General features: G+C 38.4%; 1 protein-coding gene across 2 annotated transcripts in view; it reads left to right on the forward strand.

Moving 5' to 3' along the window:
* Window positions 1-16,459, forward strand: part of LOC126278126 (signal-induced proliferation-associated 1-like protein 2) — a 788,230-nt gene that overhangs the window by 734,192 nt on the left and 37,579 nt on the right. For both annotated transcript variants that reach the window (XM_049978014.1, XM_049978015.1), the window contains 3 exons: window positions 4,781-5,030; window positions 7,627-7,742; window positions 13,996-14,257. In XM_049978014.1, the coding sequence (XP_049833971.1) occupies window positions 4,781-5,030; window positions 7,627-7,742; window positions 13,996-14,257 (628 nt within the window). The remainder of the gene's footprint in view (window positions 1-4,780; window positions 5,031-7,626; window positions 7,743-13,995; window positions 14,258-16,459) is intronic.

The following is a 16,459-nucleotide window of genomic DNA, read 5'->3' on the forward strand; positions in this document are numbered from 1 at the left end:
AAGAAAGTAGTGAATCGGATTGGGGAGAAGAGAAGTTTGTGGCACAACTTGACCAGAAGAAGGGATCGGTTGGTAGGACATGTTCTGAGGCATCAAGGGATCACCAATTTCGTATTGGATGGCAGCGTGGAGGGTAAAAATCGTAGAGGGAGACCAAGAGATGACTACACTAAGCAGATTCAGAAGGATGTAGGTTGCGGTAGGTACTGGGAGATGAAGCAGCTTGCACAGGATATAGTAGCATGGAGAGCTGCATCAAACCAGTCTCAGGACTGAAGACAACAACAACAACAACAACAACAACAATTGACTGTCAGTCCCATGCCCTTAGCAACTTGTTCTAATGCAATAAAAAAATTCTGCCCATTACCCTGGAAGAACAGCATGTATTACCAGTGCAGGCTTATATTTCTATAGATTTGTCAAAGATTGTTGTTTGGGCCAGTTCACTGGTCATGCCTGTTCCTCTGAGGGCAGCATGCAATTTCTCTCTATGCACATCATAATATACAGATCTGGAGTGGATAAATGTGTGATGCATATCAGTTTCAAATTCAATTTTTTTTCTACCTATGATTTGTCGTAGGGTGAAAATGTAGTGTACTTTTGATTTCCTTGGGAGAAATCTACATTGGCATGGACCTGTTTCTTGTTGGATGATTGGAAGGTGACAGACAAACAGGAGGTTAGGGTACATCTAATACCCAAAGTTTAGGAATAGTTTTCCTCCATAATTTTCACATTCCATTTGATTTCCTTTCTTGTAGAGTGTACATATAATGTATTCTTTACACTGTAGTGACATTCCCTCCTCTTCTCAGATTTTCAAAGCTCTTAAGAGGAGCTGTTTCAGTTTTTGACTGCTTTGTTCCAGTATCTCTGGTTCAGACTGCATTGACATTCCTTACTCATTTCAGGGCTTTTCTTATTTTGCCACATAGCCCCAGCAGCGCCATTACCTACACAGACAATGTGCGATTGTTGTTAGTGAGCTCACGGTGTAGAGTAGTTTAATAAAGAGAAGACATAAAAGCAAACACCAGTATCTCTCAACAACAAAGTGTCCAATTCTGGCATGTGAGTTGGTTCATAAGAGGACAAACAAATGCCATCTGGAAAATGGGTTTATTGTACCCTGACTTTCGGCTAATACAGAGATCACTGCATTCACAGTGACGGGTGTATGGTGCCAGTCAGTAGAAGAGGGTTCTCTGGAACAGTGATGGGTTATGTGACAACACCGTATGAACATTGCATTGAATGACCACTATCTTCTCTGCAGGACTATAATGATCAGTATAGTTTCATTGTATTGGAGGAGAAAGTCACTCTTGTCTTTACAACAGGTGTGTTGTTATACTGGATGAGTTAATGATTTACTACTTCTTTCTAACCTTTTCCAACTTATTTCCTCTTTCCTTTATGAAAGGAATCTAGTAGTTCACTTCTGAATGTATTTATCGGTAGCATTTGAATTTAACCTCCTGAAAAACAGGTACTGCCTCTATGTAATTATAGCAAACTCCCAATTATATGAGTGCAGAAATCTGTACCTGAAGTGATCTGTTGTTATAACAAATATTTTTGCCTAGAATACAATTTCCTAGTTGTGAAGATGTAGGTGACAAAAACATCAACCAGTGGGTAAACAGTGATGTTTGTGACTGTGATTTGAGTGCCTCGGTAACAATGTATGTTCAGTAGAGTAAGATAGCAAAGACAAGGTATCGAGGAACCCATTATTGTACACATGGAAGCACTGAAATGTGCTGGTTTGTTACTAGAGTATGTAAGACAAGATGATGCTAATATTGGAGACTGACACTTGTGTTTTCAGAAATAACAATGGCCACAGTACACAGTAGTTGTCACTATGAAGGGAGGGGATGGGGGCGAAAGAGTAGGTTTCAAACGCGCGTGCGTGCGTGCGTGCGTGCGTGCGTGCGTGCGTGTGTGTGTGTGTGTGTGTGTGTGTCACAGTCAGTGTGCTCAGTGACTGGCAGTTACTCATTGTGTGTTCCTTTGCATGCAATATGTAGCTAATTGGTTCTAATTGCTTAGAATAACAAGCAGCTGTGAGACGTCAAAGCTCTGCATATGGCCCTGGAACAGTAGTGTGTACACTGAAGATGTTTGTGCAACATTTCCAAGCTAACTGTTTGAACAATGGGTATTATTATAATATGTTTAAGACACACATTTTATTACATTACATCAATTTGGTTATTTGTCATTGAAGATATGCAGGTGCAAGTGTTACCTTTTTCATGTGGTTGTGTCTGGCACGGATCCAGGGCTCTGTCCTGGGGATGGGAGGGGGGCTGTCTCTTTGTTACTTGGCACTCTACCACTCACACCAACCCCCTCTCCAAAAAAATAACCCATTGAAACATGACTCATCTTCTCTTTTATCATGCCACAGATGCCTGAGTGTATGATAATGAAGATTTTTATTGTAGTAATGTAATATAACTTTTTACATCAGTGCTTAGTACATTGCTTTGACATCTGAAAATAGCAGTTTGTATAAACACATTCAGCTGAAAATTTGAGATTTACTGGTGTCAAGGAACTGGTTTGAGAACTAAAATAGAATTCTCATACCTGTGCCAGTTGTAATTTAAACAATTGCTTTACTTTTTCACGTCTGGAGCTGTCGGATTTTTGGCCCAGTACTGGGCTAAGTGGAAAGCCTTGGGCTTGCTTAGCCAGAGGTTGTCTAGAGAGCAAGATGCGAGACAATTATGGCACGTTGGAAGATTTTCTATGTTTTGTATTTCTCCACAGTTGCACTTGTCATCTTCAGATTCCATTAGACTCGATTATATCAACCGGTTTTTGACGGGCTTCATCAGTTCTGAAATGGTTTAGCATTTTTAGTGACCTGCTGTTTGTCAATACTATTGGTGAATGTTCTCAAATAGGGTAGCTGACAGGGGGTTCATCCAAAGTGTCTTGATTTTAGTCTTTATGACCATAAGGCGTACTGTACAGTGGATGTCTCTTTGAACTGCTCATTATGTTAAAAGCTACCCTATGAGATTTGGGACTGTTGTAACCTGAAGCTTGGTTTGTCTTTTTTTGATGGAGTGGGCTTCATGTGTCCTGTGACTAGCCCACAGGTTTAGTTAAAGTTTATGTTGATATTCTTTGCATGCACTGATGTAGACCAGACATGGCATGCTTACTCAGCTGAAGAAAAGTAAAATGCTAAAGCGGTGGTTCTATCAACAGTAGGTTTGATGCCCCACTTACTTCCATTCAGCATTCTAAGTATATTGTTCTTTGCAGCTATGTTATTTTGAGTTTTTTAAAGTAATGTTTGTATGTGAGGGACCTGTCAACTGTCACTGAGCTGTGTTGGCTGGTCTGTGTGCTCAAGGCTAGACCCATTCCAGTTAACATGCAGCTTTCTGTTTGCTGGGCATGTGTGCAGGTGAAAAGCACAAACCTTTGTTTTAATGGGATTTGGTCTGAGATAGTTATCGTAATACTGTATGTTGGCATAGCTTCTAGTATATTCTCTAACTTCACTTCCTCAAAGGTTCATAGTTTCTAATGTTTTTTCTAACTTTATCTATACTTCTTCAAAGGTTCTTCTTTGCACTGTGATGCCCAAATTGTCAGCCTAGAGAAAATAATAATAAAATACAACACTGAAGTGTGCATTCACTATTATCAGTATTTCACTTAGCATTATGATCAACAACACAGCTCTGGAGCATACAACTGGGAAACATTGTTTCTTTCAGTTTTTTCTGCTTAATTAGTATTTCTGTTTTTTCTTTATTCCTTCCTTCCTTCATTTCTTTTCTTGCCTTACTCAATGTCCTGTGGTTTGCAGGTTCTACCTGTGAACTCGCAAACCATGTCACATTCGTTGTTGGCAGCTGGTATGGGCAACTTTTGAATGGGTGCCTTTACCTTGCTGGAAGAATAACTGCATCCAGTCCAGCTGCAAGCCCATCAATGTGGGCAAGTCATCTGACAATAACCTGAAAAGTATCATGTGTGAAAAGTAATTTATAGCTTAACACTGGAAAATCTAGGATGCAATATGACAATATTACGAAAAGGATTATTGCTGTTCACCATATAGCAGAGATGCTGTCACAGATAGGCACAATAAAAAGAATCTGAGAAAGTAAGCTCTTGGCCAATAAGGCCTCCTTCAGAAATACTCTCTCTCTCTCTCTCTCTCTCTCTCTCTCTCTCTCTCTCTCTCTCTCTCACTCTCTCTCGCTCTTTCTCTCCCCCCCCCCCCCCCCCTCCCCCTTCTCTTCTTTCCTCTGAATTGCCTCAGCAGCCAGAGACAGGTTGTGTGTGTGTGTGTGTGTGTGTGTGTGTGTGTGTGTGTGTGTGTGTTTTCCTTGTCAGTATTCACACCCTTGGTTTTCATACTACTAATTCTCCAGAAATTATTAGAGAAATTTGGAAACTGATTTTTGTTAAAATACAGAAGCTTCAGGAACACGAGCCCTGTGTCATCGCCCCCTCTTCCTGTACCAGTTACAAGCTTGCTATGGCTAGAAATTTATCAAAGCTGTAACATAATTAGTGCAGTCCTTATATGTATCTTGGGTGGTGTGAATTGAATGTTAGTGTTTATTTCTTAGTATATTCATTTCCCATTCGCACAAAACTAGTCACTGATTCATTTCTACTATGACCAAAGAAAGACACTTAAGAGGTTTCTGTTAAAGCTGAGAATTTCACTTTTTACCAGAGAATGCAAACTTCAGGTATTCACTTTATATACATTTTTCTGCATTTTGAACAGTGTGCGACTGTACCATCACACGGGTGAATGTGTGTCACTACAAATGCGTGGTGAGACAGAAGATGTGACGGACTTGTCTGCACGACTTCGGGCAGTGACACCTGGGGCAGAAGCGAGGGAGTTGACTCTGCATCGAAATGCGTTGGGACAATTAGGATTCCACGTGCAACCAGATGGGGTTGTGACACAGGTGGAGGCAGCCGGACTGGCTTGGCAGGCTGGCCTCCGGCAAGGAGCCAGGCTCGTTGAGGTGTGTTATTTTTATAAGGTTAAATTTTCTTCAATTACTTGCATGGAAATGGAAATTATGCTAACGACAATCTTTGTGTGCATGTGTGCTTTTGGATACACAATATTTTATGTTTTTCTGTTTGGTGCATACTCAAATTCTGCATGGAATTAGGAAAATCTTGTGAATCAATTTGTCTGTAGTTGCTGTGATTTTGCACGAGTTGGGTAGCAGTACAATCCATTCTGGGGATTTATCGATTGCACATGTATGTGACTACTTGTGTAAGGAGGACCATTGAGCCCTGGATTTGTGAAACTATGCGTTGTAATAAACACGTTTATCACCCAGCAATAAATTAATGAATGCCACCTAACCATGGTAATGAAACAAAGTTAAATGAGATCCCATGCTTCCCTAAATCCTTAAACTTAATAAATAGCAAGTATACTATGTATAAAAGAATATCAATGAACTTGAAAATCACTAATAATATCTTATTAAAACTATGAAAGTTAGAGGACAACTGCCAGTCTAGCTGTTCGAATAAAATTAAGGAAATAGAAGGTATGAGATTAGATGGTTCAGTGGGGAGTTAGCTGGTGGCTGGTCCTTACAACCAGAGGCAGGGGCAGATAGATGAAGCTATCTTACTCTGTAGAAAAGATGGAAAACAAGTGAAAGTCTGAAGCGGGAAACAGTGAGTGTCGACTGTCCACATGACTACTTTTGCGCTCCTTCTGTTAGCTATCTGTAGACCCGTGTTGCTGGTTGATTCAGTACAGTGGTGGTGTGATGCTTGTTTATTTGGCATAGCACTGTAAATATGGTGTGTTGCTGATGCTGTTCTGCTCATAGGCTTGCGGGTACTGCGGAGTCTCAGTGGTAGGTTGGTTGAAAGGCATATGAGAAGAAATTCCAGAATACAATTTTGTTACGAACATGTAATCACAGAGTGGGAGTAGACAAAGAACATGCTATTATGTACTCGAATATCAATTAGAAAAACTGAAATGAGAATTAAGATGTGTAATTAGATTATATGATTGATAAGAAATAAAGTGAGCATATCAGGTGTTAACGGCATTCGAAAATAAGGAACTAGTATCAGTCATACTTTTTGATCTTAGCAAAGTCTTCGACTGCATGCCATCTAACACCTTACTTGCAAAACTGCAATTTTATGGCATACACAAACCAACTTTGGATGTAATCAAATCATACTTAAGTAACAGGAGACAGTTTGTATCAATTAAAAATAGATGCTCCTCACTGAAGGAAGTTTGGACTGGAGTGCCTCAGGGCTCGGTCCTAGGTCCTTTTCTGTTCATCATTGCAATTAATCACTTACCTTACCATGTAGGAGCAAATTCAATTGTGTGTTATGCAGATGATACAACATTGCTTAGTACACACCGTGACACAACAGAACTGCATCAGGCAATACAGGAAAAACTAGAACTAGTAATGGATTGGTTTTCTTCTAATGAATTCCTGTGTAATCCTGATAAAACACAATTACTAATTCTGGGTTTAACTACAGCTGTTGAAAGCAAATCAATAAAATTGTCAAGATTCCACATTGATTCAAAATTAAACTGGGAGGTACACATTAGCCATATCTGCAAGAAAACAGCAAGAGTGTGTTCTCATCTGGAGACTGACAGATGTAGTCACTGATGAGTATCTAAAGGTGGTATATTTTGGCCTCTTTCAGTGACACATTTCCTACGGCATATTGTTATGGGGACATTCTTGCTTCGTCAGTGAAACTCAAAGATTAAAAAAAAAAGTAATCAGAATAATGAGCAAAGTTAAGCCCAAGGAACACTGCTGCCCCTCTTTATCAAGCACAAGATATTAACTGTTGTGAATCTCTACATCTACACAGCACTGCTTTATGTCAAAAGCAACTTCAAGGAGTTCGAGACCAGAGAGAACATACATCCTCACAAAACCAGAGGCAAACTGGACTTCGACATACCAAGACACAGACTCACAAAGACTGCAAACTCACACAAAATAATGAGTTTAAAACCCTTCAACAAACTTCCAGCATCTTCTCGGTCACTGACCAGTGTCATTTTTAATTGTATATTTAATGTTCAGACCTATTCTGCTGTAAGTGGTCAATGGTTAATAAACTGAAACTGAATCAGGCAATTTGGACTCTGAAAGGCACATGCAACCTACATCACATATAGTAATCACAAAAAATTCAGTTCTATAAATGACTTTCAGAAAAGCTCCGAATAAACTGAACTGAAGGGGAGAGTGATTAGCCAATCACCCAGAAGCACCACTTATGTCACAAAATGGTCAAAGTGATTGTTATAACAGATTTTCAGTTAGAAAATGTGTTACAGAAATTAAACCACCATATATCTCATTCAGAAATTACATTTTCCACCTGGATTGTTATGTAATGCATGTATTCACAATCATGATACTATGTATTCATTTCTAAAATATGTGGGTGGTAGTAAACAGAAAATAAGTACCTCTGTATTATAAATATAATGGTGAAATGCTAGTGATTTTTTTTTTTATTTCCGAGCTGTAATGTCTTATGATTTGGAATTAATTGATACTGCAGTTAATATTCTGATAATTTCAGATATGCAAGGTAGCAGTGTCAACACTGTCACACGACCAAATGGTGGACCTGTTAAAGACCTCTGTCACTGTTACTGTCACTGTTATACCTCCATTACCAGATGGAACTCCACGCAGGTAAATCTGAATTTATTTGGATTATTGTGTCTGCTGTTATATTTATTCGTGTTTTGAGGAATGTTTAATCTGAGACCTGCAGTTAGTTTGTGTTGTGTTAATTGTTTTCTTTCATGATAACTTTGTATTTATTTTCTCTCTAATGCAGCGCTTGTCTCCCAGGAGCACAGATTCTGCTTTATTTAGATTGTTCTTGATGTAGATGGTTTTTGTGTCTGAAAACAACCACCTGTTTAATGATTTACACAATCTTTGCTAACTTGGTAACCGCAATCGTAAATTAGTCACATTCCACTATTGACCACCTCATGTTGTGATGTTAAATGATTGCTCACACAGAAGTAATACAATTCTTAGGAAATCAATATATAACACACCGTTAATTTGAATCATATGTTTAGAGTTACATTGAACATATCTGTACTGCCAAACAAGTAGCCTAGGGCATGTAACCCAGCCCAATTTGGACGTTGTCAGTCTAACAACTTCTAGGAGCAGCAAAAATCTGACTTTCGGTAATTTACATAATTAATTACCAAATTTAAAATGCTGTCATAATCTACTCTTCAAGAGGTATAATTATGGGTTTAACACAGGAAGGCGAGTATTAGAGGCAGGAACTGTGTGTGTCTTGAGGCAACACAACTGTTGGCACGCAAATACTCAAAATTTTCATCCAGTACTTGAGATTGAGAGTACTTTGAAGTTGCTAACTAACTTAACACACACCTGTAATAACTTCAAACCTTTTCTAAACTTTTCTCACTTACATGCTTAATGTCAAACATTTAACGCATCAACTCGGAGGAAACAGAAAAAGATGATTTGTATGATTTGCAGATGTTGAATGAGAGAGCTGTATTAGAAGTGAAAAATGGTGATGCTTCTGGAGCAGATATCTCAGTGGAAAGGATCAAAGTTCCAGGATCTACCAAAATTCAGTGGCTGTACAAAATAATGAAAATGGTATGGACTTGTGAAAAGATTTCTGATGATTGAACAAAGGCAGTTATCAGACTTATGTTCAAGACAGGTAATAAGGTGCTGTGTGAGAATTAGAGGTATAGCGTTATGTGCCACTGCCTGAACATTTGTAGAAAGATAATTCTACAAAAAATCAGGAACAAGATAGAACCACAATTAGGAAAACAACAAGAATTTTGATCTGGAAGATAAACTATACATGCCACTTCTCCAGCTACACAGATAGAAAAAAATGGGAATGCAGGAAAGATATCATAGTTGCGTTCATAGGTATAAATAAGTTGTAGACACTGTTAAAAGGGAAGAGAGATGGCAGTGTTTGAATACACTAGAATTTTCAAGGGGAATGCAACTTTTATAACATACCTAAACTGATGACAAGAAATCAGAATGGAGGAATCTGACAAAGAACTGTGCTCTCTCCAGTACATTTTAATATAGTTAAGGAAAACATAATAAGGAAAGTTTACCAAGGCTCAACAGCAGATGATATGAAAATTGTAGCATATGGAAATGGTATGATGATTTGTGAAGAAAATTAACAGAAACTGGAAGAACCACTAAATACATGGCAGAGAGTAATTGAAGAAGCAGTAAAAAGTAATGAAAATTGACAGAAAATATGAAAAATGAAGGATGTAATTTGTAATGGAAAAATTATTAAAGAATTAGATGCTTTCAAATCTCCAGGAAGTTAGGTAACCAAGAGAGGAAACATTAAGTATATAATATACATTAAGTATATAATATACATTAAGTATATAATTTTATTATTGTATACCAGACAGAAATTGGAAAATATGTGCCAAATCAAAGTTGATGATATACAAGTCATATTATCTGATCTATGGATCAGAATGTTGGACCTGGCCAAAGAAAGACATGAGCAGAATACAAATGACAGAGATGCGCTTTCTACGAGGTATCCTGGGTAAGATAAGAGAGGACAGGATAAGAAATGAAAAAGTACAAAACACCCTTCAAATCCATCCTCTAAAGAAAGCTGCGGAGGGAAATCGGCTTAAATGTTTTGGCAACATTGAAAGAATGGGACAGGAAATACTTTCAAGAGGAGCTCTAGAGTCTAAAGATTGTGGAAGAACAACAATTGGAGGACCATGAACAAGATGGAGAGACCAGGTGAAGGATTATGTCTGCGGAAGAGGACTGCAATGCGGGTAAATGCTGATGACAGGCTATGGAAGGAAGAGAAGCTCGGAAAATGCTCTGTGAATGACCTGAATAAGCAGAAACTCGTGTGTAAAGTAATATAAGCTGGAAGCTATTTTATACATGAGAGTTAGATTCTTTAAAGAAGATGTTTACTGGTGTTTATCTAATTGTTTAGCATGCAGCTATAAAAATGCTGGAAAAAGGTATTTTATGAACTGATTAACTCCACACACACATCATCAAAAAGAATTTGTGGTGCACGTGATCAGTAGAATATGCAGTCATCTAATAAATCAACAAACCAGCTGTCGCTGACAAAGAAATTAACTGCCTAAAGAACCTAAGTACCTGATTTATTTATTCACCTACTAACAAAAGGTCCTCCAGGATCTCTTGCATCTAACCAGACATACTCGGAGAGTAAACATTACATTTTGCATTGTACATGAGTGGTGCATAATTGTGGTGGAGATGGTGATAGTGATGACAGTAACAGTTTGTTCAGTGATGCATATGTGGAATTTAGTAAATTTTGATCTTATTAACACTGAGCAGTTTCCTCACTACATTCCTCTCTAATTTGAGTTATGAGATCTAACAGGAACACATGACAACAGTTCAGGAGGAATCTGTGTAGAGGAGACATTGACTATTCAGAGGAAGCATGAGAAATAGTAACAGAGGAAATGGACAGAAGAAAGAAGAAATTTGAAGGGACCAGAGAACCATGGATAGTTTACAGTGGCAGGTACTAATTTTTTTACGGACAGAAAGAAAACGGTTTGTACATGGTCCAGTCACATTATGATGACGGCCTATGTTAAACATCAGTGTGCAATAAGCGATCAGACAGATGTGGCAGCACTAGCAGTGGTGCTTATATAAAGTGTGTTGGGGGGACATGATGGAAAACAGTGCAGTCATTGTAATAATGCAGAAACTGAGCGATTTGTGTGACATCTTAAAGGGCATATCCATTGGCTTTACGGGCCATAGATGACAGGGGTCAACAACAGCTGTTGAGCAGCTGACCTCCCAGATGAACCAAGGAACTACAAACAGTGTATCTTCAACGACCATTCAGCAAATGTTACTGTATATGGGCTTCTACGGCAGGCCTGTTTCACACATCCATGTTGACTACTGTTAGTCAGTGATAAAGGCTGGAATTTACACTCCAATACCACAATTGGACATCTACTGAGTGGTGACAGAATGCTTGTTCAGACCAGTCATGTTTTGTGCTCCATTGGCATGAAATGTCTGAAAGCAAACTCTCTGCAACAATTATTGGGAGGATCCAGGCTGGAGGAGGTAGCATTATAGTCTGGGGAATATTTTTGTGGCACTTGCTAGGTGATCTCATCATTGTGGAATCCTCAACCGAGAAACCTGGTGCAGCTGGCTACAGCACTGGAGTCAGTGAGGCTCCACCTCCCTGTTGGTACGTTCCAGAACTTCACTGACTCTTCGTGCGTGTCTTGCAGCAGTTTGCAGTACAGTAGGTGGTTCCACAGTCTTTCGATAGGTCGCATCAGTGTGTGTGTGTGTGTGTGTGTGTGTGTGTGTGTGTGTGTGTGTGGGTGTGTGTGTGTGTGGGTGTGGCTGCTGAGAGGGAAACCATGCTGATAAGAAAGATAACGTCCTCTTGAATGCAGACTGGTTTTGAATAAAACACAGGTTACAGTGTAATTTGTTCCACAGTCTCATGGCTGAACTGGAGGAGGAGATGGGGAAAGTTTAGTCTGATACATAGGTACAGCCAAGATACTAGATATATCTGATCTGGTTTTGCTACTATGGCGTGGTGATAGGTATTTGGTATGTGAGAGGATGTATTTGAGGACACTAGGAACTAAGAAACCTATCACGTAAGCAGTGTGTGCAAAAATCACACATCTGGTCACATCCAAGCTAATGGAGTATAGGACGGAGCAATACAATCGAAGAAATGACTGTTGCAGACACATCTTACACAAGTGTTCATCGCCAGCTCTAGTCTTCTTGTGTTTCCATGATTTGTGCTGTGTTGAATTGCAACACAGTGGGAAAGGTTTGACAGAACTAAAGATTAGACTAACTTTTTAAATTTAGTTGGAAATATTTTTCTAAATTTTTGTTTTGAATGTAAGTAAAGGTACAACTAATATTTGTTTTAAAAGGTGCTGCATGTTTCTGTAAAGATTCTTACAAGGGGACCATCAGACTTGTTAATAACTGATTGTAACCAAAGTACGTTGTAGAGAGACTGCTGCTTGAGTACCTGGATAGCAGATTTTCATGTGATAGCTTCTAGTTTCAAGGGAAATCAATGCTCACGTTTTAGGCATACGTGTTACTTTAGTTTCCCTTCACACGAGTCGGTCTAGCGCATTGGCAAAAGTTCATATGGCTGCCATGCTGGCAGTATGTTTGATATATTGCCCATGTACATCTTTCTTTTTTATATTTTATTTAATGTTTCTGATTTCATTGTATAAAATATATTTAAATGGTAAGTCATGCAAAATATTCAAAAACAGTTATTTTCATCGTAGTACTTTCAAATGTGGTTTAGATTGGTCACAGAATAGATTACAGAATCGTATTGCTCGCTATCACTTACTGTATTGGAACATAATGCAGGCACACAGTTTTCAGAAGCAATACCAGAAAAAACATTTCATTAGGATTAAAAAAGATTGTTCTTACTTAGATCAACTTCAGTGTGAACTATGCATACTTCATTTGTTAGACCTCAGATGCACTAAACTAATGCAGAATTCAAGTATTTTTATGACATCTTCCTCTGAAATAATGTCTTTCAGTCTGTAGGAAGTCAGGAACATTTTGAATTTCTTTTGGATAAATTTTAAACTGCTTGTAAAAATAAGCATCACAGATTTGGCATAGTGGAATACATTTGGGTGGGATGATTTTTATAGTGCAGGTACATGTTTTTCTTTGATCTACAAAGATTTGATCGTAAATGTCTCATTAGTCATCCCTTCCCACAAATCAGTTATGTAAAGAAATTTTTTTCTCTCTCATACTGAAGAATGACATATTTTGAAAACTATGCACACAGTACTTTGGAAAATTCCCTGTTTTTGTGCAAGACACGATTACATTTTTTAGTTCATGAGTGAGCTTGTCAACTCTCTTTAGAACAGTCTGACCAAATTCCCCAGACAGCTCTTGCATACATAAGAAAACATAAGAAAATATCTTGCCTGATGCAGTTAGAGTATAGTGTAATGACTAATAATCTTGTTCAAATCAGTTTTTCCTGTGTGTTTCACATGGTATCTATTGTAATAGATTGGTACCAGCAGCCAGTTTCGTCAGTATTAGTTGTGTAATTGAAGTCAAAATATGGGGTGAGTATTTTTGTCAGCATCTGGAATTGGTCCACAGCTGCTAACACTTCATACTGGAGCAGTCCAAATATTCTGGAATTTTGACCACAAACAAAATAAACATTTGAAGAAAGTGTTCTGTAAGATTGATTTAGTAAACAAATTACTGTGTCAAAAATGACTGTTTTTAAAAAGTTTGCTTGAGGTACACAGCTAACAGATACTCTGCATGATGAAATAGATTGTGGGAAGGAGAGGGGAGGCAGAAAGAAGTGTACACGCGCAGTGTTTAAATCTATACTGACAGTGCGGCAGCCATGTGTCTTAGCCTCTGTGCTGTGCTCACTTGGTCAAAACCTATTTAAATGTATAAATTTAGGAGATACACTTTAAACTTCAACTTGGATTTTCTCAGAAACTTGGGGTCATTGCTTGCATAGTCCCTAGCCAGGTAATCAGGACTGGTCTCTCTACAACATACCTAAGGGTCACCAAAGTCCATTATTAATAGGGATTGTGGAACCTTTGTTAGTTGCCATTCATTTTCAGTAACAGGATTGGGTTTTCATCAATATCACATTATTTTTGGGAAATTTTTCTTATCTTTTCATCAAGAGAAAAGCATTTTTGCTATAGTTTGAGTGAATTCAGTGCTAGGAATCGTGTGCGTCATTACTGTATTGTGCAGTATAGATTGCCCAGTGTCATGGGGATATACTACTGCAGTTAATGCTAACCAACAGAAACAATTGTTCCAGAGGGTGCTCATTGCCCAACTGCCGCGCCTCTGCTGGAGGTAATGGTGCAGTGGGAAGTGGAGGGGCTGAAGGAGATTACGAGAATGTCCCTTGCCCAGGGACAGGTAAACCAGCAGTACCTGGCAACCACCGGCGGCGCTATGATCAGCAGGAACCGGAACGCAGCTTCTCGCCGCCCAGGTCGTCAGCCAGTTCGGGCTACGGCACGGGTAGTAGTGGACGTTCTTTTGGTGATCCTTCACGCTTTCCTTCAAATCCAGAGGTTTGCAAGATGCATTGCTTTTATTTATCTGATTATTGCTTTAATATATTTGTTGCTATTGATCTTCCACTGTATTGTCCTGAGTATAAGCTGCACTCAAATATAAGCTTTTATATGGGGGGGAGGCGGAGGGGGGGGGGGAATTTAAATCACATTACCCATTTGTAAAAACTGTTCACAGTATGTGTCACTCTTAATCTCAGTCTCATAATATAGAAAAATTACACACAAATGCCTGACTTCTAATAAGTCTTCATTCACTACTGGTATCTATCCTTTCACTGTAATATGTTTGCCACTCTCCACCCAAAGTACATTGTCATATTGATCCAGGACTTTGGATACGTAGCACTTCTTGAACCATTTAATGACAGAACCTGGTGGTATTGCACCATGGAGACTGAATGCTCTCAAGTAAGGCATATGAATGTTTTAAGTTTCCTGTATGTACTGAATGCTTGAGCTGCTCCAAATAGATGACCTGAATAGTGTTCTGGGAGGTAGTCTTCAAATTGCTTGTTTCCAGTGACAAGTAACCGAAGTTTTCAATTAAAAGGGTGTAATTACTAGATCTGTCTTCGCTGCAACAGTTTAACTATTTATGTGAAGGCGAGGAGACCTTTAAAGGTGTCCAACAGTTGTATAGTTGTCTTACTGAACAGTGCATCAGGTATGCTATTACAAACAGTAGCTAGCCAGTCCATCATTAAATCTGTCATCCAGCTTTTTTCTTGGCAATGAAATACTCTCTCTTTAGGGCGATTTACTTTGGCTAAAGCTTTGTGCTTAAAAATAACATGGTGTGGGGGGAGAGTGGCAAGTTTTCTTCCTCTGCAGTAACTGATAACATCACGGAAATAATTTGCTTTTCTTTTTTCAGTTGTCCTTAATGAAATTCTATTTTCCTGTTTTCGGTCCACTGTTGTATTGCTTGGCGTATCCGAAAGGACACATGCTGTGTAGGCATTGTTGACATGATGTAGAAGATAAGTGATGCTGCCACTTTGGGGTTATGCTGCTCTGGAATTGGAATTTTTCTGTAAAACTCTTCCTGCAGTGTCTGTGCTAGTGAAATAGTTCGTTGGATAGAAAGGCCACTTTTATGCATAAACCTGAGGCAGCAGCCAATACTCCTATGGAATTCTGTGTGTAGTATGTTTCTACTCTCAGTTTCCAAGTCCTTTAATTCGATCCTTTGTCAAGAAGAGGTATCCATTGCCTTTGTTTCTTTCTTGTTCAAAGAAAAGAACCCCAGCTTCATGTTCAGAATAATGCTCAGCTGTTTGCCCTATGTTGAATTTCCATGATTAAACATCAATTTTCAGCTTATTCTCCAGTGCAGATTCATCCAAACCTTTTTCCAGCTTCTCCATTCCATGTACAATGTATAATAAGGAATAATGTCAGAGTTTAGTTAGTGAATTTCTTTTGATGTTGCCACTCATTGATGAAATTATATTTTGCTGTTCAATTAGAACAGAATTATGCCTTTCCTTTTGTATAAAATAATAAAATTGTGAATATTGCAGTAGTCATTTCTTTAAATGAAATGTCAACAATCAAAGGCAGCTATATTGTTTCCTCATTTATTAATTTGCAAATTCTAGTGATATTGTTGCACCACTCTGAACAGAGGAATTAGCAGCACAATTTTTGATTATATAAAAATATACTAGGATTTGTAGGATTGTGCAGAAGACATGCTCATTAATTTTTCGAGAAGAAATTTTGGGGGAAAAGTGTGGGTCTATTTGGGCCATTACAGTATATCATTTTCATTGTCATTCTGAACTGAAGTGTGTACTTCAATTATTAAATATTTTCCTAAGTGAGGTGTGACTTCATGGTTTAGGCCCTGGACTCCATTCAGGATGAACAGTGCTTGAAACTCCCATCTGATCATTCAGATTTGTTTCCAATGGTTTTCCTAAATTCCACAAGACGAATTTTTGTAATGGTTTGCTCGAAAAAAGAAGACTGCCAATTTCACTCTCCCTCCTTGTCCATTCTGAGCATGTATTCTCTTAGTAATAAGTTCCTTCTAAGCGGTCATTAAACCCTGACTTCAATTTGAACCTTCTTTAAATTTATTGTATTCTAGTCCTTTCTGTTGAAACAGCAAACTTTAAAACTATACAACAGATGGGAAATAGTTTGTATGTTTAAAGACAGTAGAAATTGCAAGAGAAAATTTGATTTGTT

The sequence above is a fragment of the Schistocerca gregaria genome, chromosome 6, assembly GCF_023897955.1.
Source record: "Schistocerca gregaria isolate iqSchGreg1 chromosome 6, iqSchGreg1.2, whole genome shotgun sequence".
NCBI classification, from domain to species: Eukaryota; Metazoa; Arthropoda; class Insecta; order Orthoptera; family Acrididae; genus Schistocerca; species Schistocerca gregaria.